This window comes from Myodes glareolus, chromosome X, assembly GCF_982192425.1.
Source record: "Myodes glareolus chromosome X, mMyoGla1.1, whole genome shotgun sequence".
Classification (NCBI taxonomy): domain Eukaryota; kingdom Metazoa; phylum Chordata; class Mammalia; order Rodentia; family Cricetidae; genus Myodes; species Myodes glareolus.
Window position 1 is genome coordinate 24,556,992 of NC_142053.1, and position 22,096 is coordinate 24,579,087.

The window sequence follows — 22,096 nt, forward strand, 5'->3', positions numbered from 1 at the left end:
TAGGTTAGATTATAAGCATCAAATTAATTTTATTGCAAAGGTCAGGGTGCTCTCCTAGTGTTCTGTTGTGCTTGAAGGTTAGTCCCTGCATGCTTGGCCAAAACCTCCCTGTCTAAGTTGTATTCAAAACAGATTTCAGGATACAGCCAGATTGAAAACCAGACATTTGGAGATGAAAGGCTGTGGACTCAAACCCCTTGGAAATAGCAAGCAGCTGCAGTGATTTCATGTGTGTATATAATATACCATAATCTCCAGGAGATTATGGGTATTAAGCTCAGCACCTTTTGCTCCTAAAGCAAATGTCTGCTCATCCTTTCCACCTAGCTGCTCATGTCAGAGGTAAGAAATATTTCTTACCAAATGACTTCTAAGCTTGCTTATCTCTGAGAAGTGGTGCCCCCGGGAAAGCAAGCCCTATCGGTGGAGTTTGACTCAAAAGAGATATAATCACATTCAGATCATGCCAGACACCTCAATCCTGGTTCCCCTTAACCTTCATCTGTTTTCCCGATTTAACAGAGGGTTAGTCTTTACAGTTCACCTCCTTTGGCCGACCCTGTTGTAAGTCCATGTGCTCTGATGTATGTGTCCAATATATTCATCAGTTCAAGTTCTACAAGAAGCAGTAATGTAGTTTCTTGTCGTTTATACACCCATAAAAATCTACTTAGGCTTTTTATGGAGTCTTGTTTGGCCTTGACTTTGTGCAAGAATTAGCCTACTCCTGCCTTATAAGTTTGCTTAGGGAAGGATTTCATTCTTCTGAGAGGATCCTATTTTTCCTGTCTCAGCCATTAGAAAGCAACAGTAGAAAGGCTCGATAAGTATACGTTAGTTTATTTCTAACTAGGGAACACAATCCAAATGGATTATACTGGGTTCAGAACTCAGATGTACCATTCTGTTCTTAGAAGTAAAAGTTTACCTCTGAGGTTACACGGTACTCTTCAGAAGTAAAAACACACTCCACAGTTCTGTGCTACAAGCTATAATACAATTTTGCCAAGTGCGGTGGTTAAGGATTATGTGCTTTTCACTGGAGTTGAGAGGGGACTGAAAACCAGCACTCATTGCATTCCCTAAATTATGCCCTCTTGAAATTACAGCCCCCAAGCCCATATGTCGGCTCTCTTCATAACCCAAATCCTGTTTTGCGATGCTGGTGCCATCTCTTTTCATTTTCACTTAAATTCTCCATACCTTTCTGTTTTCCTCAGCAAAGCTCATCAATATCGATCTGCTTTCCAGGGATGCTTTGAGGACACAGTGCTGATAAGAAAACATTCTATGAGAGAATATTGATGACATTTGTTTTGTAGGCACAAAAGGAGAGGGCACTCAGTAGTAATTGGGGGCCATGTTTAGCTACGCAACCACCCATTATCGTTAGCACTCAGATTGAATCTAATGCATCGTAATAATGCAGCATGGGCTACACATGGAGAAGAGGAATTTATTCTCATGTGATTGTTAGCAATGACAAGCTGTTTGAACATACTCTGAACAAAGTTGTATGTGTGTCTTTTGTTTCTCTTCCTTCCTTTGTTTGGAAATCTAATATTTATCCTTTGCTAATGCTATTTTCTCCTTTTATGTTGCATGCTAAAATATTGTTTTTATTCCCTTTTTTAAAAGTCCTATTCCTCAATGAACAGCTAAACCACAGAGGATGGATTTAGAAAAGCAGGTTAAGCAGCAAAGTCCAATTTAAGCATTTTGGTAGATGTTATCACTGGCCTTTATTAATGGACCTCATTCTGACTACATTGCACTTCTTTTCCTATGCATTTGTATAAAAGCCCTTGGCTGTCTCATTAACCCCTTTGACTGTGTTAACTCATTCTTGGGCATTTGTTGCCATAACTGCAGCTGTCCTTCAGCTGGAACCCCAATGCTGGCTCCTTTGTGGGCCTGTTTGTTCCAGGCGTCAGCTGTTAGGCGGAGGGCAAGAAATTGACAACCTCTGAGGTCAAACAGCCTGTCCTGTTTGCTTAAGCCCTGTCTATTTTTTTTTTTCCGCAGCAGATGGGCATGTGGCTGTCTGGCCCCAAGGCTGGGAAAAACGTGTGGGTACATGACCAGTGTTCATCCTCTCTCACCCTCTCTGGGCACCAAAGCAGGTAGCCTAGCTCCATGTTCAAAAATATGATCAGTAGTTCCTCTCAGTTGTCTGAATCTCTTCCACACCTGAGGCAGCTGTGGGGAATTGTTTGAAACTTATGTCTGTTCATAGAAATAATTGTCAGCAGTTTTATGGAGTGTCTCTTATGTGTGTTTCTGCCCATTTACAGATTTGATTATACCTTTTGCAGAAGCTTATCACTGCTTGCTCTCTTTCTCATAGATCTTCCTGGAGACACCCCTCTTTTTAAAGCAAGTTGGAAATGTTCTGCAAATGGCTCTATCTGTATCCCACTGGCAAAAGTTAGGAGTTGCAAAAGGTTCCTTGGGCACAAAGTGATCAAGTGAGAAACACACCTTACATTCATTTGTTTGAGATAGCAGCACTGCCCTATGAGAAATGAGAAAAGGCTTACAATAATTGTAAGGTGCAATTACCTTTTGTCCTAGTACTAATGAAGACCAGAGCCAACACAACTTTCACACACAGAGACTGAGCAGGTATAGTAGGGACTGTAGGAAGTATAAAGATGGAAAATTTCCACACAGACCAGGAACACAGCACTGGAGAAGAAATTTTAATTTTGCCCATTTTGTGCCTGTTTTGCTAAAAAGCCCATGAAAAATAACCTACCGATTGTCCGTGCTCATAAAATTCCAGTATAGCCTTTTACGTCTGTATAGCCTTTCACCCTGACTTTAATAGAATTGATAATGTGCCGTCAACAGCAGCACAATTAACATCTAACTTTCCCACAGTATTTCATAGCTTCCTAAGTCTGTTTACAGTTGACAACTCTTGTTTAACTATCTCAACAACCCTGTAAGATTGTTGTAAATGTTGCCGATGCTTTTATGATGAAAAAAAAATCCCAGGCCCAGAGACACAGACAAGTGAATTGTCTCAAGGTTATATAGCTAGTAAATAGCACTGTCTTCTGATGCCAGACCTCTGAGGCGCTCATGGTAGGCAATGTACACTGCCTTGTCGCCATGCAATCCAGCCCACTGCTTTCTCTGCATTTCCAAATCTGCACTGAAGTTCTGGGTAAAGGAATTCAGGCCCTGCAGGGATTCACTTTAAAAGCAAAGGGAAAGTAGCCACATTACTGGGGAATTAGTGCCTTCACATGTGGATTTGCTGCTAAATGATATCTTTGGCACTTGTGTTTGTTCCTAGATCACAAACTACTGATGGAGCTAAGAAAGGAAGGGTGCAGAGTGAAAAAGTAGGCAGAGGGTGAGAGCAGAACAACTGTGCTGGCTAGTTTTACGTCAGTTTGACACAGGCTAGTCGTCTGGGGAGCGGGAGCCTCAATTGAGAAAATTCTCCCATTAAATTGGCCTGTAGGCAAGCCCTAGTGCATTTTTTGGTTTGATGATTGATGTGGGAGGGCCCAGCTCTCTATAGGTGGTGTCACCCAAGACCGATTTTCTGAGTGCTATAAGTAGACTTAGCAAGCCATAAGGACCATTCTAGTAAGCCCCACTCCTCCATGACTTCTGCTAGAGTTCCTGTCTCCAGGTTCCTGCTCTGCTCAAGTTCCTGCCCTGACTTCTGTTGACAGTGGACCTGTGCTGTGGCGCTGTAAACTGAAATAAACCCTTTCTCCCCAAGTTGCTTTTCATCATGGTCTTTATTTAAAGCAATAGAACCCCTAAGAGAAGCTGTAAGCTCTTGATAACTAAAGAATCCTTTAGAAATTGATAAGATTTTTTTTGAAGATATACATTTGAGATACATAGTAGAACTGTGAAGATCAGCAAGGAATGATTAACACAAAATCCTAGTCATTTTTTTTCTTAAACCACATATTGGGTGCAGTTTTCACAACATTTTTTATAGTTTATATATGTCTCTTCTAAATTTTTTGTGACTGCTCAGTCTTTGATTAAAAGATAGAAGACAGCACCAGTTGTACTCAGTGGGTTTTATTTTGTCTTTTAAGAAAGTAAAAACAAACCTAAAGTTAGGAGGAGGCTATAGGAGCTACTGAAAGAAGTTGGCAGAGAGAGTGGAAGTAGACGTGATCTAAATAATTATATTCACATACCAAAGAACAGATAATAAAAAACCGAAAAAAACAATGTGAGGCCGTGGAAACTAGGCTTTGATATACAGAAATAGATTTACTGCTCCTGGAAATGAGATGCATGTTGAGAAAAAGCTTGGCCGGTTTACTCTGGCAGTGTCCCCAGTAACATACCAGGCGGATTCTCAGAAGTGCTGATATGTATGGACACTATGATTTCCCAGAACGGTCTGAGTATTTACATGGCCCTGCCTCTTGCTTTCTCTTCTTTCTCACAATGAACTTCTAGCTTCTGTGAGATAAGAACAGTTGCATGGGTCCTATGGGGATTGGAAGTTGAGTGCCTTAACTGTAACCATGAATTTATACATTGTTCCCTAAAAACTGGTGGCTTTTCTTGGTCTTGGACCTGACAGAGAATGCAGTAAGTGGATGGGCTTGTCTACTTATTTTCATTCTGGGTTGGTTTCTCTCTGGCCAATCCAGACAACATGTGAGCATGGATTGTCAGAAATTACAGCTTTTCTTCCAGGTGGAAATAAGTGGATAAGAAATGCTCCCAGGCTGATTTTCTTTCCAATTCATTATTTACAGGGAATTCACCCTTTGTTGTCAGTTTGGAGTCAGATTTACTCTACGAGTCTTTATAAGGTTTGCTCCGGAGTTCTTTGCCAAATTAGATGCCTTGTATTTTTTTTAATACCTTATGTCTCCTCCACATTAATGCTATTAAACACATACAGACTCACACACAGACACACACACAGACACACACACACACACACACACAAAGAGAGAGAGAGAGAGAGAGAGAGAGAGAGAGAGAGAGATTTAAAAATGATGTCACTATTGGCCTAGAGATTCACTCAGGTAGAAATTTTGAGTTAACTTCAGAAATGCATACAAAGGAAAGTAAGAAAGTTAATAACTCGCATCCTTTGCTGTTTGGACTGATGTTGCTGCATTGAAGTATTAAAAACATATAAAATAGTTTTCAGGAAGGGAATAATTAGGATAGCTGTCTCAGAATCATACACTACCAAACTAACAACGAAATTTCCTTGCATACAAATCATTCCTAAAGTAGACTAATACAATGGGTTTCCTCTGCCCAGCTGTCACAGAGGTCACGGTTCAGCCCTTAACCTCCCCTTAGCTTTGTTAGAAAGTTGTAAATAAAGAACAGTCCTTGCCAGCACTCTTCCAAGCATTGTCATGGATAATTAAGATGCAGGGTCAGAAAAGAAAGTGTGGACACAAATGCTACCCAAGTTTTTTGAGGAATAAAAAGCTTTGGAAATTGTTCTGGTGAGGTTGGGGTATAAACTGGAGTAGAAGCTAACACTGGAAAGTGTTTACAGGATAAGCAGTACTTTTCTGAAATGTGTCAACTGAGACTGACTATTAAGGCAGCCCAGCATGGAAAACACTTGCTACGCCAGTCTGATGAACCCGTATGAAGAGAAAACCATCTCCACAAATTTATACTCTGCCATCCATACATGTGCACCTCCATACCTCTCACACACAATGATAATAATAGTACTTACAGTTAAAATAAATTAATAATGTAAATACATAATTAAAATGCAAAAATAGGATGGGAAATTTTAAGTTAGTCTTGTTCTTCTGAGCAGTATTCTTGGTATAAAGACACAAAGAGAAGCCATTCTGTTCTTTTGTTGATGTTGCTCTTGTAACCATATTCTCTAGTATTATTGATGAGTGGTTCCTTCATGTCCCTTCACCATGAAAGAATCAAAGTAGTCTCCTCTCCTCACCTCTGACACCCATTTTTTATAAGATAGCAAAGGCCAAGCTCACAACTGTTACTACATTAGTAATCACTCATATTCTGCAACCATATTATTGAGCTAAATACTGCGGTACACATTTTCACATATTTTCTTCTTTAATTTTCACTCCCACTCCATGAGACAAGTACCACTATCATCCTCATTTTTAGACTTATAAAATAAAGTGCAGAGACTGTAACTCACTTCCCAAGCATTACACAGCTAATTAGCAGTAGGCCAGGATTAGAATTCAATTGCAATCCAAAAACTGATCGTAATCACTGGTATAGCCAGAGTTTTCTTCAATCAGGGTCATACTGTATTAAGGATTGAGAGATCTCTTATGCTTTTAAAATTAATTCTTCTGTAATTTCATACATACATACACAAAGTATTTCAGATGTACCCCTCACTACTCCTTCTAATTCCCCCAGATTCATCCCTCAATCCCATATCCCCTCCTGACTTCATATCCTCTTTTTTTTATATACAAGCCACTGTGTACAATTTGTTCTACTCATATATATAGGCCTGGGTATGGGGCCATCCACTGGATAATAATCATCCTACAAGTGAGCATACCCAGAAACAAAACTGTCTTCCCTAGAAGCTTTAAACTATGAGTGGTTTAACGTAGCCACAGGCTCTTGACACCCTTTTCTGTCCATATTGTAATGTTGACTGGCTTGACTTGGTACCTGTTTTGGGCAGGCAACCCACAGCTACTATGAGCTCATGAGTGCAGGTTTCTGATCATATCCAGAAGACACTACTTCACTCCAGTCTTCCCTGACCGCCATCTCCTATGATCTCTCTTTTCCCTTTTCTGTGTTGGTATCTAAGCGTTGGGAAGGCGGTATGATATAGCTGTCTCATTTATAGCTGATCCTTCCACTGACGCTTATTTTCTGCAATATGATCATTGTCTGATGCACAAAGAAACTTCACTGATGAAGTCTTTTTTAGCTAAATTAATCTTTAGATATAGAGATAGTTATTTAGAGGGCAGTTTGATATTATGTCCACTTTACAAACTAATAGCAATAGGCCTAAGAGTTCCCTAAGCTTGGATTGCTGGCCAGATTTATATTTCCAGGCATGTGTTTTCTCCTGTGAAGAGGTCCTTAAATCCAACTAGAAAGCAGTTGATTACCCCATAACATTCATGCCACTATAGCTCACTAAGCTCTTAGGTCATTTTCTCTCCCAATGTTCACAATTGGGTACGGTTATTGATGACCCTTCTTCTACAGCAGCTTACATAGCACATTATGGTATTGTGAAAACTGGCCAGTAGAGAGGAAGCTTTCCAGTCAGTTTGAGCTTCATCTTCACATATCCTGTGACCAAATTATGTAGTATCTCCAGCAATAGGGTCTTACTATCAAAATCTGGCATGGTACCAAAGGCCAATAACCTAAAGCCAGGTATGGATATTCCTCCTTGAGTAATTAATTGGTCAGGGATGTCGGGAGACCCCCCAAACAATACAGGGTTATGAGTTTTCTAGTTGCTCTAGCCAATTGCATGGTGATAGCTGATGAAAGGTATTAGTTTTCAGAGAATCAAAATGAGTTATTTTGAAACATGAAAGGTGATAAGAGTGATGTGAACATCTGAATAGTAAAGGCTATTGCTTTCAGATTATTTGTCAAATGGGAGTAAAGTTTAGAAATTCCATTTTTGCTGTTTATGGAGGGAAAGGAAAAGAAGAAGTTCAAAAGGAGCCAGAGCTGCTGGCCCAACACAAATCCTACCATTAGTCACTGCCTCCTGTGGCTGTTTGTGTATATATAGCATCGCCCTTTATAGTTGAGAATGACCCTGCTGAGGCAGCTCGTTCTCAAGCCAAAGTTCCCATTATCACTAGGATTTAACACTACACTTGTTTATAGTTATCATGGCTAGGGTCCCACCTCCCTGACCTAGACCATGGCCCTATGGTTAGTGGCCTTGCCCAGCAAGTCAACAATATAATCTCAGAGACAACCAACTGAAGAACAGAAAATAGGCCCATTTGTTCAGCATTCTACTTTTAGTGTAGAAGCATAGAGTCAGGTATGGCCAACACATACTAACTACCCATGTTATTTTCAGCACAGCACCATGGAAGAAATGATTTTCAGTCTCATTATTAGATGAAGAAATTAAACTCTGCATTTCTTAGGAAGTGTTACCTAGGCTACTTAATCACCAGGCAGATTCTCCACCACCACCGAGATGAAAATCCCAGCAGTGGACCCTAGAAATCTCCCCATTTAGCTCAGAGTCCCGTGTGTTCTGTTTCAAGCATCGGACGCGGCATTCTTAGTGATAGTGTAAAGCTCAGTGTTGAAACTACGTGCGTGCTCTGGAACCATACTTTCCCAAGATGGAATTTAACCTCCAGAATTACGTAGATCTGTGCTGACCTAGGCAATTTCCTAATTTATTTGTATTTCGTTTTCCTAATCTGTAAAATTGACATAATTGATAAATATTACCTGTGTCATTTGGTCCTTGAGAATAACATGTAATTAGCATAGGGCCGGAAATACATCTTTTTTTTCTTTACTAAAGCATTTCTACTTGAAAAAATCATTAGCTATGAAACTGTTTTTGCATAATTACCCTTTATTCAATATTAGAAATCAAAATAATTATCGTTAGGGCTGGGGGATTGCTCAGTGGTTAATACACTTTCTTCATAAACATGGGAACCAAAATTCAGATCCTCAGGTCCCATATACCTGCTGCAAGGGTATAGTGGGCATCGTGGTCCACCTCTAACTCCAGCCACAGATATGGAAACCGAGCAAGCTGACTAGCAAGACTAGCCAGGAGATGGAGACAGGGACAGCTGATTAGCAAAAGTCGTCTATCAGCAAGTTCTAGGTTTGACTGAGAGACCCTGCCTCAATAAAGAAGGTGATTTCTAACACCACCATTGGGCATCTGCATGCGCACACACAAGTATGCATATCCACATGCATTTACCCGTGCACACGCAAAACATGTACATATAGGCACACAAACCATACGCACATTTGAAAATGGGAGGGATGGTGACTGGATAACTGCCACCATCTTTGTACCCGAAAGATTACCAGTATGTTCAGCTATAGGTAAATAAACTGATTAAAAAGTTTATCAATCTGTCAATTCACACAAGTAATAAATACCAGAACTATGGTTAGAATATTTGATTCTGTCTGCCTCCAAGGTCTGTTGCCTTCACAGATACAAGATATAGGTTATGAATTCCCACCTGGGCGTAGGCCCAAAACCTGTTTCCTGCTTCCTTACTACCACCACCCTGCTCTCACTATAACTGTTACCAGAGCACTTGCATACAGATATGGGTTTTGCTCAAACCCAGCTCCTTCCCTCTTTTTCATATCTTTCAATATATCTACCTCCCAACCACATGCACTCTGCTTTCTTCACCCACTGAGTCCAGTTAGTGTTGCCAGTATGTACATGGATGTAGGGCCACCATCCACTGGCATGTGGACAACCTATCAGGGGCTGCGTACCTGAAGAAAACTGACCCTCCCCAAGAAGCCATCAGCCTCCAATATCTCCTTAACTGTGGGTGGGACTTCCTGAATTCTTGTCCCATTTATGCTGGAATTTTGGCTGGCTTTATTCTGTGCATGTCTAATAGAATTAGTTTAAATCCTGCAACATTCTCATAACTGCTCCAATACTATCTCTAGGACTATCTTCCTTGTTCATAAGAATATTGAATCACTGAGATGCTGTTTAGTTTGTGGAAGTACCTTATACCCTAAAGTTCTCATCTGTATGTTTTAAGGATTATCCTATCTCTCACCCATCCTGCTCCACTCACAACTTATATGAGAATGGTTACTTACTGTATACACTAACATTAAGACCCTTTGCTCAACAAAAAAGACCCCTTTTCTCCCCTCCTCTTTTTCTTTCCTCATCCCCTCCTCTCTCCACTTCCCTTTCCAGTAAAATAAGTTGTGACTTCCTAGTTCTCTTGAGTGGCTCTTTGATCCATCCTAGATAATCCTCACAGGGAGGCAGAGCCCCTGCTTGTCTAATAGCGTCATCTGTCTTTGCTGTCTCCGAGCTTTGTCTTACAGAATTTATTGTCAGCTCTTTCAACCTGCATAACCATGATGCAAGCTGTGGCGTCACTGCCAGTGACATCTGCAACAGGAGAGTGGGTACCTGGGGCTTCGGTGCATTGTTCACAAACAATGATGGATTGGTAATTTTCAAAGAAAATGAACAAGGACTCAAAATAACACTTGCAAAGCACAATATATTGCTTCATGAGCAATAAATACCAAGCAGAAGATAAAACCTTGAGCCTTAGGCTTAATGCAATTCGAAAACATGATTTATTCTGCTGTTTCCTTTCTATTAGCCAAGGAACTGAAAGCACAATGTTATTCAGTGCTGGGATACACAGTCCTATCCTTACACCATAATCTATCAAAGGAAATATTTTTGTGTGCCTATTGTGTACAGGGTTCTATGTGATGTGCCCAAAAATGGAGGTTTCTTCTGTGTTCTATGCAAACATTTTCTAAAGTTTCTCTCGCTTCCTTTCATCATAGTGGGATTCCTAATGCTATTTCCAGTACCACTCTCTAAACAGCAGTCTATCAGCCATCCATAATGCCTGTTCCCACCGCCACCACAGTAATGATTTCTTTGATGTAACACATAGAAACAGACAAACATTTTAATAGATTCCTGGGTGTCCAACCAGATTAGATTTAGTATTTACTGTATAGTAGCATGAGAGAGTAGGGCAAGAACTGTGGACATGGAATTGACTGTGCAAGTGATAGATGAATAGATGATTGCAAAGAAATAAGGAGTATGGACCACTCTTCATTAAGAATCCACAAAATTGTGAACTATGGGGATGGCTCAGTGGGTAAACATGCTAACCACACAAGCAAGCATAGTGACCCAGGTTCAATAGTGACCCAGGTTCACTCCCTGGAACTCGCCTGGAACAAAGGTGCTAGATGAGGTGGCATACATCTGTGAGTCTGGCATATCTACCACAAATAAGTTAATAAATACATATTTTTTAAGGAACACACAAAATGACTGCCATAAAGAAAAGTCTCTCAAAGTCGATACAATAGACATTTGGAGGCAAATAATTCTTAACTTTAACAGCCTGTCCTAAAGGACAAAAGATGATTATCAGCTTCTCTGCCTCTATCCACTCACTAGACAGATTTCAGTAGCAACTTCCTGACCCCAAATGGTACAAACAAAAATGTCTCCAGATATTGTCAAGCTTCCATTGAGAACCACTAGAATAGAAGATGTGAGGTATGCCCATTTGTCCAACCTCAAATTGTGTATAATTTTTTGGTTACCCTGGCTTAGTATAGTAGGTAAGAGCAGAAATAGTGGAGTCAGGCTGTGTAAGTTTGTATTCCAGTTCCACTGAAAGCTCACTGTGTAACCTTTCTTCCTATTAATTCATCAATACAGTGGGATAATTAATAGTTATTTCATAGAGTTGCTTTGAGTTTTAAATTAATAGACTTTTTTTAATAAAATGTCAGAACAATGCCTGGCATATAGTAAGCATATAGTAAGATGTAGTGATATTTTGTTTGTGTTTTAACAAATAAACTTTGTCTGAAGATCAGAGTACAGTGCTAAGCCCCTGGAGGCCAGGGAGTGGCCTTTCATCCTAGGACTCAGGAGACAGAGGCAGATGGATCTCTGTTACAGGAGATTGAAGAGAAACAGAGCTCTCACAAAGGTGGTCCCAGCACTTGGGATCACACACCTTTAATCCCAGGACTAGGAAAGTGGAGACAGGAGTGATACTGATATGGCTGAGCAGAGAAAGGAATATAAGTGGGGAGGAGACAGGAGAGCAGTGCAGTCTGAGGAGTCAGTAGAGGTGAAAGGTCTCTCCAGTAGCTGGCTGCACCACTTCACTGATCTTTTAGCTTTCACCCCCTAATATCTGACTCCAGGTTTTTAGTAAGAGCAATTAGAATTTGTGTTATACTTAGGCCTATTATGGTTTCTGTTATATTATTTGCCATTTTTATAAGTACTGGTATGGTTCGATTGTGGGGTTTCCTCTGTTTTATACTATATTCCTTCTGCAGACTAGAGAGCTAAGTCCACAGGGCAGAATCACACAGTATAAAAAGATTTTGGATATCTTTAGATCTGTTAAGTAGACAATGCAGGTAATCCCCACATTAAACATTGTGGAGTTCTCTTATGTAAAAGTAGATTTATTGGTAGAAGTAACAAAAGTAAATGAGATTTATGTCCACTGACCAACTCCCACAAGTCATACTCTTGACCTCCATGAATGCATGGCATGTGCTTGTCCACACACAAACACAAGATAAATAAATACTATTATTTTTTTTAAAAGTATTGGAGAAGAGTAAATTGCCAAGAAAGGAGAGGGGTTTTTTTTTGAATAAAAGAATATAGTTGAGCTGGGTGGTGATGGCACACACATTTAATCCCAGCACTCGGGAGGCAGAGGCAGGTGGATCTCTGTGACTTCTTGGCCAGCCTGGTCTATAAGAGCTAGTTCCAAGACAGCCAGAACTGTTTTGTAGAGAAACCCTATCTCAAAAAAATCAAAAAAGAAGAATATACATGAAGAGATGGTACCAACATATTCTACTTATTTCAAAAGAAAAAAAAGAGAAACGTTTATAATCATAAACTCCTGTATGATAGAATGTGTAATCTTCATTTTCAAATAACTTTTACAGAATTGGGTAATCAGTGGTTCACAAACAGGCACTGACTTGTTAGTTCTAGAGAGACATCAAGTTAGAGTGGGCAATCACTTCAAAAGCTTTCATTCCTTTGATACTTACGCGCTCTTATTCCAAAGTGCTATATCTTCAATCCAGTCACCCCGAAGGCACTTATGAACAACTACTCTATAACTTCTGATCTTGAGGAGTTGTCACACAGCAAAGTAGAACTAAGGAAGGTATTTTGAAGAGCATTTTTGCATCACTGGCATTTGCCTTCTCTCTAGCCTTTCTGAGTATTCTTGACTGCTACTAGTAATTTATAGGAGTCAGAGGAAACAGAGCGACATCCTCCTCTGATGTGAATATTCCTTTCTTTTCTTTTTGGAGACAATTTGTGTGTGTGTGTGTGTGTGTGTGTGTATGTGTGTGTGTGTGTGTGTGTGTGTGTGCACATCTGGGCACATGCATAGAAGCCAGAAGATAGCCATGTTTTTTTTTCTCTTCTATCATCCTCTGCCAGTTGTTTTGAGGCAGGGTCTCTCCATGGACTTGAGGATTGTGTTATCTTAGGCTGGAATTCAGCAAACACCAGTAACCCCTTCCTTTCCACCCACTTTAGAACTGAAGATAGAGGCATATATGGAGTACTCACATGTTATGTGTGTGCTAGGATCTGAACTTTGGTTCTCAAAATTGCATGCTAAGCACTCTTAGACAGTGAGTCATCTCTAGCCCTTTCTGAGTATTCTTGGCTGATAATAGTAAATTATAGGAGTCAGAGGAAATGGCAGCATCCTCCTCTGTGATGTGAGACTAGTTCGATAAGATACTTAAAGAAATTTCCAGATATTCATATTTAGGCTTGAAAGAGAAATAGACTAAAGCTCAACTTTTCCACCACTTAGTGATAATTGTATAGATATATTTAGCATAGCATGCTTTGTTAATGAGAACCATTAATCTGGACAGCTGGGAAGCAAAAGATCACCTAAAATTTGTCTTTGAATGAAAACTTTTGCAATCTTGCTTACATAAATGATTGTGCTGATATAGGCACATAGTTATAGGTAATAAGATCAGATTAAATTATTAGTTGCATAGATCTATTTCTGATTGTAACTCTAAGCATATTCCTACATATATTTATTTGCTCTTGAGAATTGGTTTAGCAATAATGCCATCTCTATATTTAAAAGTTTATCATTCTGAACATAGATGTAGACAATCAATGCATGCCCTTGCATGCATTGCCTGTTTGTTAGTCATTTATTCATATATATCATGAATTACTACTTTATATCACACAAGGCATTAAGAGTTGAAGGCTTAGAATGATGTCTACACTGGCCGTGAAGCCACACGCCTGTAACCCAGCACTTACAAGACAGAAGCAGACAAATCTCTGTCGGCTCCAAACAAGCCAGGGCAATGTTATGAGACTCTGTCTCAAAAACGTTATTACAAAGATGCCTAATCTCTTAAACCCCATCTCTGACCTAATGGAGTGACTAGCTAGAAGACAGAAGAGTAGCCAAGAGCTATAATTCAAGACAGTCGGTAGTAAATATTCAGTTGTTCTTGATTCCTACGCTTCTCTAACCTGATGATCTTCCAATTCATTATCTGGAAGAAAATCATAGCCTTCCTTAAGGACTCATTGAAATGATCTTTTCCAGCAAAAGCTTCTCTGGCAACTCATCTCCGTCCTTCCCAGTTCCAGATACGTATACCTAAACCCATTCCTGTAGCATTAACTATTCTCCTGAAGTCCCATAGCATTCTACTCATTGTAATGCTTAGTACAATAATTGATATTTGGTTCTTTGTGTATCTGTGCCTACCACTGTACTGCAAGCCCTTCCAGTAACCAGGTTTTGTTCATCTCTGTATTCCTAGTCGCTAGCTCAGAACCTGCTGTATAGCAAGACACACCAAAAAATGAGTTTGAGGAGGAGGATTCTAAGAATACGCAAACATATAAAAATCACACAAAAGATAAAATGTAATGAGAACATATAAGAAGGAATAATTCATTCCAGTGAAGCGGCTTCACAGGAAAGGTTATGGTATTTAGGATAACCCAGGAAAATGAGTAGGATTTGACAAGGTGGGGGTTAGGTGGTCCCTCGTGGTCCAAGAAGTGAGGGAGAGGAGAAGAACATTTAAAACACACTTGGGAGTTTAGGAATGACAGTCATTGTGGTAAAATAATGCTACTAGTTCCTCAGGGTCCTTATCTGTCTTTATAAACAAGCCTTCCCGGGAACTGTGCTCGCGGACATCTTAACAGGCACTTTGATTAGTAGACATTTTGAAAAGAAGACTACTGTATTGTCCTTTAAAACTGACAGTTTAGATCATTGTCCTTCTCTCCCTGGCCCCCAGGTTTGTTCCGTTTAGAGAGGTTGGTATGTTGTAAATTCCATTATTGGATTTCACATCCCATGTTGAGAAGCGTTCCCAAGTTGTTAGTTTTTCTTTTTCACAGGAATACATAGCCATGCTGGGGATAAATAAAAGAGGCAAAAGAAAAGCATTTTTGACACTGGGACCTAGCTCCTGTGGAACTACCTGTATTCTCTGGGAGCCATTCTGCAGTCTCAAATCAGAGATCCCCTAAACACTTGCTACCTGGAAATTGGAAATCCAGCTGGACCAAATTATTGCTTCTGTAAACTCTGGACCCAAAGGATGTTCGGTGATATATGTTTGTTTTCTTACTAATATTTCCAGAGGGGCTGTGTTTAGCCTTAAGTTATGTCTTCATAAGAGAGCACTGAACATGGGTGTGAGGACTAGAGTTCCTACAGGCAGGGCAGTCGGCAGCTCAGGCTGTAATGTGGGATACTTATGGTCCTCTCCCTCTCCCTCCCCCTTCCCTCCTCTCTGTATGTGTGTGGGTGTTGTTGGAGAGAAGGCAAATTCAGCACAGAAGAATGACAAAAACTGGAATCTCAAAACTAATGTCTTTGGATGTTTGCTTGTTCTCACCAGGACTAAAATAGCACAAGTCTAAATAACGCAGCCAAGGACCATCCCTGATGTTGTCGGCTTGGACAGACATGATGGACATTAATAAGCTACACTTAGAACAGACTTGCCTTCAGGGGTCTAATTGGCAGATGTTCATATTGGGCTGTAGTAGAAAGGCTGTGTGATTTTCTTTTACCTGGAGGCTATCAGCTATCAGGGGGAAAATTCCCAAATTATAACCCTTTTGTGCTCAGATAACTTATCGACTATATTCTCACCCAACTCAGTTATCACATGCCCTTGTATATATAACACACTTCAGTGTCTTTTCCGGGGTGTCCCTTCCTTTTCTTTACTAGTTAACAGCTAACTATCATTCAAAATTTACTCTATACAATTCTGCACTACTCTTTTAACATCCGTTCTCTATAATTTCTACCTACAGAACCTCAGAACCTCTTTATTCCTTAATCTTCAGTAATCTAGTCTATGCCACTCAAGTATTTCCTTGGCTCTTAATTATTTAATTAGGGATAGTAGACCATAGTGACTAAAATGTATATATTTTGTACAACCTTGGGTAAAAGAGATAATCTTTAGAAACCTCTCATTTGTTACATGAAGATATAAATCCTCCCCACCTCAGAGAGTCGTCCCAAAAGTTAAATGACAATGATGCATGCCAGCTGCCTTAGTTGACATATGGTAAGCACGCAATAATTAGTAGTAGTGGAAGGCTGAGGTGGTGCTAGTACTAACAGTAATTATCATTACATCGTCATCTGTCTCCAACTAGACTTGCAGTCTTTGTGGATAGGAGCCATGTGGACTGTCTGCTTTTTCATTGGTTCTCCCCTAACCCCCAGGATATTCTATTAGTTGATGATGTATATATGCTCAGCTCTTTCGACTGTACTACTGCAAGGGCCTAAAATCTCATCAGGAATGTAATTTTTATATTTTATTGCCAACTACAGAAGCCCTTGGATGATTTTATTTTCTTGGTTTGTATTTCTGAGGAGTTTGAATAGAATCTGCTGAAGTAATAACATGCTAGTAGACAAAGGATAAGAAAATTCTTAATTATTCCAATCTCCATTGATGTGTACATTTGTGATTGGGAGAGATGGGGGAAAGGGTAGAAAGGAAATACACTAAAATGCCATCTGGTAAATTGCTTTCAAATTTCATGACTTCCTGCCACTTCAAGCTGTATTATTTCAATCCTTGTAAGAAAAGTAGCATTGCATTGAGGCCTTATCCACTACGTGTCCATTGACCATTTTTGTAAAGTGTTTGCCACAGTTTGCTCTAATAGCTAAACTAGATACCGGAACCTCAACACAACAAATTATTTGCCCTGTCATTTCATTTCAGCTGATAATACTAGAACTCTGAATGTAGATTCTACTGCAATGACGCTGCCTGTGTCTGATCCAACTGCATGGGCCACAGCAATGAATAATCTTGGAATGGCACCACTGGGAATTGCTGGACAACCACTTTTACCTGGTATGTTATTTTTAATTACATCACAATTACTTCTTTTTATTGACCAGGTGGTAATAAATATAATGGCACAACACATCTTATTTTGAAGTTGACATTTTCTAGATCCTGCCTTGAGTGAGTACTTTTGTAATATGAGCTTTCTAGGCTAGATGGCCAGTATGATGGCACTTTGTGTATAGCTAGGGGTATGTCTGAGGCAGGATAGGGTTATTGAACATGTAATGAAATAAAAGGCAACAGGATTTTGGCAAGTATTAACAAAGCTTGTCTAATTTTATAAACCTCTTCCAGAAGACAAACATAGGCATAGGACAAGAACTTACTGAAGCAGGTCTTAAATCCTAGATTCCTAAAGGGAAGAAGGGAAAGTGGTTGGTACATTGGCTCCAAAATAATTTTGGCGATAACTAACACTTTTTATACATATGTATACACACATACATAAATGTGAGCACACATATGTGCAAGAGTGGCCATGATGGACTAACTATATCTCCAGTAAGTATGACAAGGACCAGTAACATAGCTCAGAAGTTGAAATCACTTTGTCCCAAAGTGTGATAGCTTGACATTGATCCCTAGAACCCACATAATGGAAGGAGAGAATCAACTCTTGCAAGTTGTCCTCGTCACTTCCACATGTATGTCACATGCACACAAATCAGGAAACAAATGTTTTTTTAAATGTTTATTATAAAAAATAAAATCAGAAGAAAAACATGACAATATATAAAGGGGTTCATGTAGACACAAAAGTGACTTCCTGGCTAGTAAGAGCTAATTAATGCCATTTCAGGGAGCCTGGGGTGGCTTTTGAAACAGCATAAACATTAATCTCCTTAGATTTATTTAATTGTGGTCCTACATAAATGCACAACAAGACCTAATCAAGCTACATGCTTGCTGCTCAAATGTGTTTTTGTATAGTCCTAGGATTGTTTTGATTCCCAAAATATGAGGTCCCATCCCAGACCTACTGACGCAGAAACTGCAGTTTTACATGATGCCCAGGCAATTCACAGGCATGGGCATATTGACCATGATGACACCCTTTGCCTTGCCATGTAATTAGTTCCTTCTTCAATTTCACAATTCCAGCCTGAATTTTAAATCTTTATGGATTAAAACTGAATTGATGACAATATTAGAAAAAAATTAAAAGTGGTTAAAATTATGTTAACCACGGGGGAACAAATACAAAAGAGGTCAATCATGAAAAAAAAAAGATGTCTGAATAAGAAATTGATACCAAACCAGAAACTTCATTAATATTTGATAACTTTCATAGTTCCAGGAGGTTGTATTTATGCTACAAGCAAAGAAAAATAATCAACAATCTTACCCTGTTGTGAACCCTGCAAACCACAGTAATCAATGACCTGGCAAGATGTGCGCATTGATGCAATAGTTATGGGGCAATCAATGGATTCAAAGCCTACTCTAAAACACTGAACTCATGACTTGTACTTTTGTCTGACTAAGTCATAGGCCCTAAATGAGAACATAATACTGTTTTAGTCTGTTTAATGGGCATAGTATTGAACTACCCTGCGTTCTTACCTTCATAGTCATAAGTTAGCGTATCCGTTATCCCTCATCAGAGAAGCTTTTTGTTTTTTGTTTTGGTATTTTGTTTTTTTGAGACAGGGATTCTCTATGGGTTGCTCTGGCTGTCCAGAACTCACTCTGTAGATTCATAGAGATCATTCCGCCTCTGCATCCTGAGTACTGGGATTAAAACCTTGTGCCACCATTGCCTGGCAAAACGTTTTTTAAAATAGATAGCCATTAATACAGAGACCCAAAACCATTCAGTGTACAAAGGGTGAGAGACCATGTAGTGCTCATCTCTAAATGGGACATATATATCATACCTGCCCAAGGCTCAGTGCTCATTGGAGGGTCAGGAAGATTGTGAGATTCAAAGGTAGTGGATGGCCAAGTGTTTACTAGAAATGACAAAGCAATAGCACACATGAACTCACTGAAGCTCTGACTGCATACCCAAGACTGCACAAGCTCAGGTAAGCCAAAAATCCTAACGTGGATTGTATTGAGTGATGTATACTGGATTGGACTGAGAGATGTGTGCTGGATTGGACTGAGACAAGAGTACTGGATTGGACTACGAGGTGTCTACTGTTTTGGACTGAGATGTATACTGGATTAAACTGAGATATGTAATAGGTTAGACTGAAAGATGTGTACTGGATTGGACTTAGAGTTGTGTACTGGATTGGATTTAGAGTTGTGTACTGGATTGGACTGAGAGATGTGTACTGCATTCCACTGAGAGATGTGTCCTGGATTGGACTAAGATGTATACTGGATTAGACTGAGATGTGTATTGGATTGGACCGAGAGCTGTGTACTGGATTGGAAGGAGAGATGTTTACTGGATTGGACTGAGAGATGTGCAATGGATTGTACTGAGATGTGTACTGGATTGAACTGAGAAATATGTACTGGATTAGACTGAGAGATGTGTACTGGATTGGACTGAGAGGTGTGTACTGGATTGTACTCAGATATCTGTACTGGATTGGACCTAGATATGTACTGGAATGGACTGAGATGTGTTCTGGATTGGACTGACTGGTGTGTACTGAATTGGACTGAGACATGTTTACTGGATTGGAACAAGATGTGTACTGGATTGGACTGGGGGATGTGTACTGGATTGAACTGAGATTTGTACTGAATTAAACTGAGATGTGTCCTACATTGGACTGAGATGTGTAATGGATTGCAGTAAGAGATGTGTACTGGACTGGACTGAGATGTGTAATGGATTGGACTGAGATGTGTTCTGGATTAGATTTAGATGTGTACTGGATAAGACTGAGAGATGTGTAATGGATTGGCCCAAGAGATGTGTACTGTATTGGACTCAGATGTGTACGGCATTGGACTGAGAGATTTGTACTGGATATGACTGAGAGCTGTGTACTGGATTAGACCGAGATTTGTAATTGATTGGATGAGTTGTATAATGGATTGGACTGAGATATGTGTACTAGATTGGATTTAGAGATGCGTACAGGGTTGGACTGAGATGTGTATTAGATTGGACTGAGAGGTGTATACTAGATTGGATTGAGAGGTGTATACTAGATTGGACTGAGATGTGTATTGAATTGAACTGTTATTAGTAATGAATTGGACTGAGAGATGTCTGCCGGATTGAACTGAGATGTGTACTGGATTGGACTGCGAGATGTGTACTGGATTGGACTCAGAGATGTTTATGGGATTGGACTGAGAGATGTGTACTGGATTGGACTGAGAAATGTGTTCTGGATTAGAACGAGATTTGTACTTGATTAGATGAGATGTTTAATGGATTGGACTGAGATATGTGTACTAGATTGTACTTAGAGATGTGTGCTGGATTGGACTGAAATGTATACTAGATTGGACTGAGATGTGTACTGGATTGGACAGAGAGATGTGTACTGGATTAGACCGAGATTTGTACTTTATTGCATGAGATGTGAAATGGATTGAGATATCTGTACTGGATTGGACTGAGATGTGTACTGGATTGGACTGAAAGGTGTGTACTTGATTGGACTGAGATATGTACTGGAATGGACTGAGATGTGTACTGGATTGGGCTGACAGATGTATACTTATTGGACTTAGAGATGTGTACTGGATTGGACCAAGAGATGTGTACTGGATTGGACTGAGAGATGTGTACTTGGTTTGACCTAGATGTGTACAGGATTGGACTAAGAGATGTGTACTCGATTGGACTGAGAGATATTTATTTGATTGGGTGAGGTTTGTAACTTGATTGGACTTATATGTGTACTAGATTGGACTGAGTTGTGTAATGGGTTGAATTTAGAGATCTGCACTTTATTGGTCTGAGATGTGTACTGGATTGGACTAAGATGTGTACTGGATTTGACTGAGATGTGTACTGGATTGGATAGAGAGATGTGTAGTGGATTGTGCTGAGAGATGTGCACTGGATAGGACTGAGAGAAGTATACTGGATTGGACTGAGTTGTGTACTGGATTGGATTGACAAATGTCTAAGAGATTAGCAGAGCCCACCACTGCATATATCTGTGATAGTTTTCACAGAGATGATTGACATGCAGGAGAGCTATTGAGGAGGAAATATTCATAATTAACATGGCCAACACCATCCAATAACCTGGAGGTCAGTTGAAATAAAAGTAGACAAGAATCCCGCCAGCAGGTGCAAATTCACTTTTCTGAGTGAGCATATTTCAAACTGTTGTCCAAGCACATTGGAGTCCTAACACCTTAGCATCTTAATATGGGCTCTTACTACTTCCTCTCTAGGAATCTTCTGGCCTCTTCATTCTTCACCTGGGACCACATCATTGATCCTCCCTCTTTTTTTGCAGCTCAGTTTCTTTCATAGAATAGTTACTAGTTAACATATGTGATTTTTGCCCAACCCTCTACAACACAGACCAGTGAGAGGGAAAAGTACTGTCCTTAATTACATGTATGGAAATGTCATAATGAAAATCACTATATTTTTGCAACTATTTATATGCTAAATAAAATGACTCTTACAGAACTGTTCACTTAAGTACCCTTATTAATGGTTTAGTAATTCAGCTACTTTCCTTCCACTCAGGCATTTTCCTGCTGAGCCAGTAGACTGTGGTTTAGCTTGTCTCATCTGGCCTTTCTATGGTAATAGAATACAGTTCATCATAGATAAAAATCAGATGATACATAAGCTTTCTTGACATCCTCCTGAGAGTTCAAATCTCTACTGTCATGGATGTTGATGGATACATACTTGTCATTGAAGACAATGACTGACATAATTATATTCTTCAAGTGGGGAGCAGAAATAGGCCATCTCAGGTTTGGAGTGGTTCTGCCTCTCATCTGCCATGCTGTTTTGTGCAGCTGCTTTTCAATAAAATTAATT

At 39.7% G+C, this 22,096-nt stretch overlaps 1 protein-coding gene across 12 annotated transcripts in view; it reads left to right on the forward strand.

Moving 5' to 3' along the window:
* Positions 1 to 22,096, forward strand: part of Enox2 (ecto-NOX disulfide-thiol exchanger 2) — a 271,673-nt gene that overhangs the window by 185,290 nt on the left and 64,287 nt on the right. For all 12 annotated transcript variants that reach the window (XM_048450363.3, XM_048450361.3, XM_048450362.3 and 9 more), the window contains one exon: positions 17,035 to 17,169. In XM_048450363.3, the coding sequence (XP_048306320.1) occupies positions 17,073 to 17,169 (97 nt within the window). In that variant the 5' untranslated portion in view covers positions 17,035 to 17,072. The remainder of the gene's footprint in view (positions 1 to 17,034; positions 17,170 to 22,096) is intronic.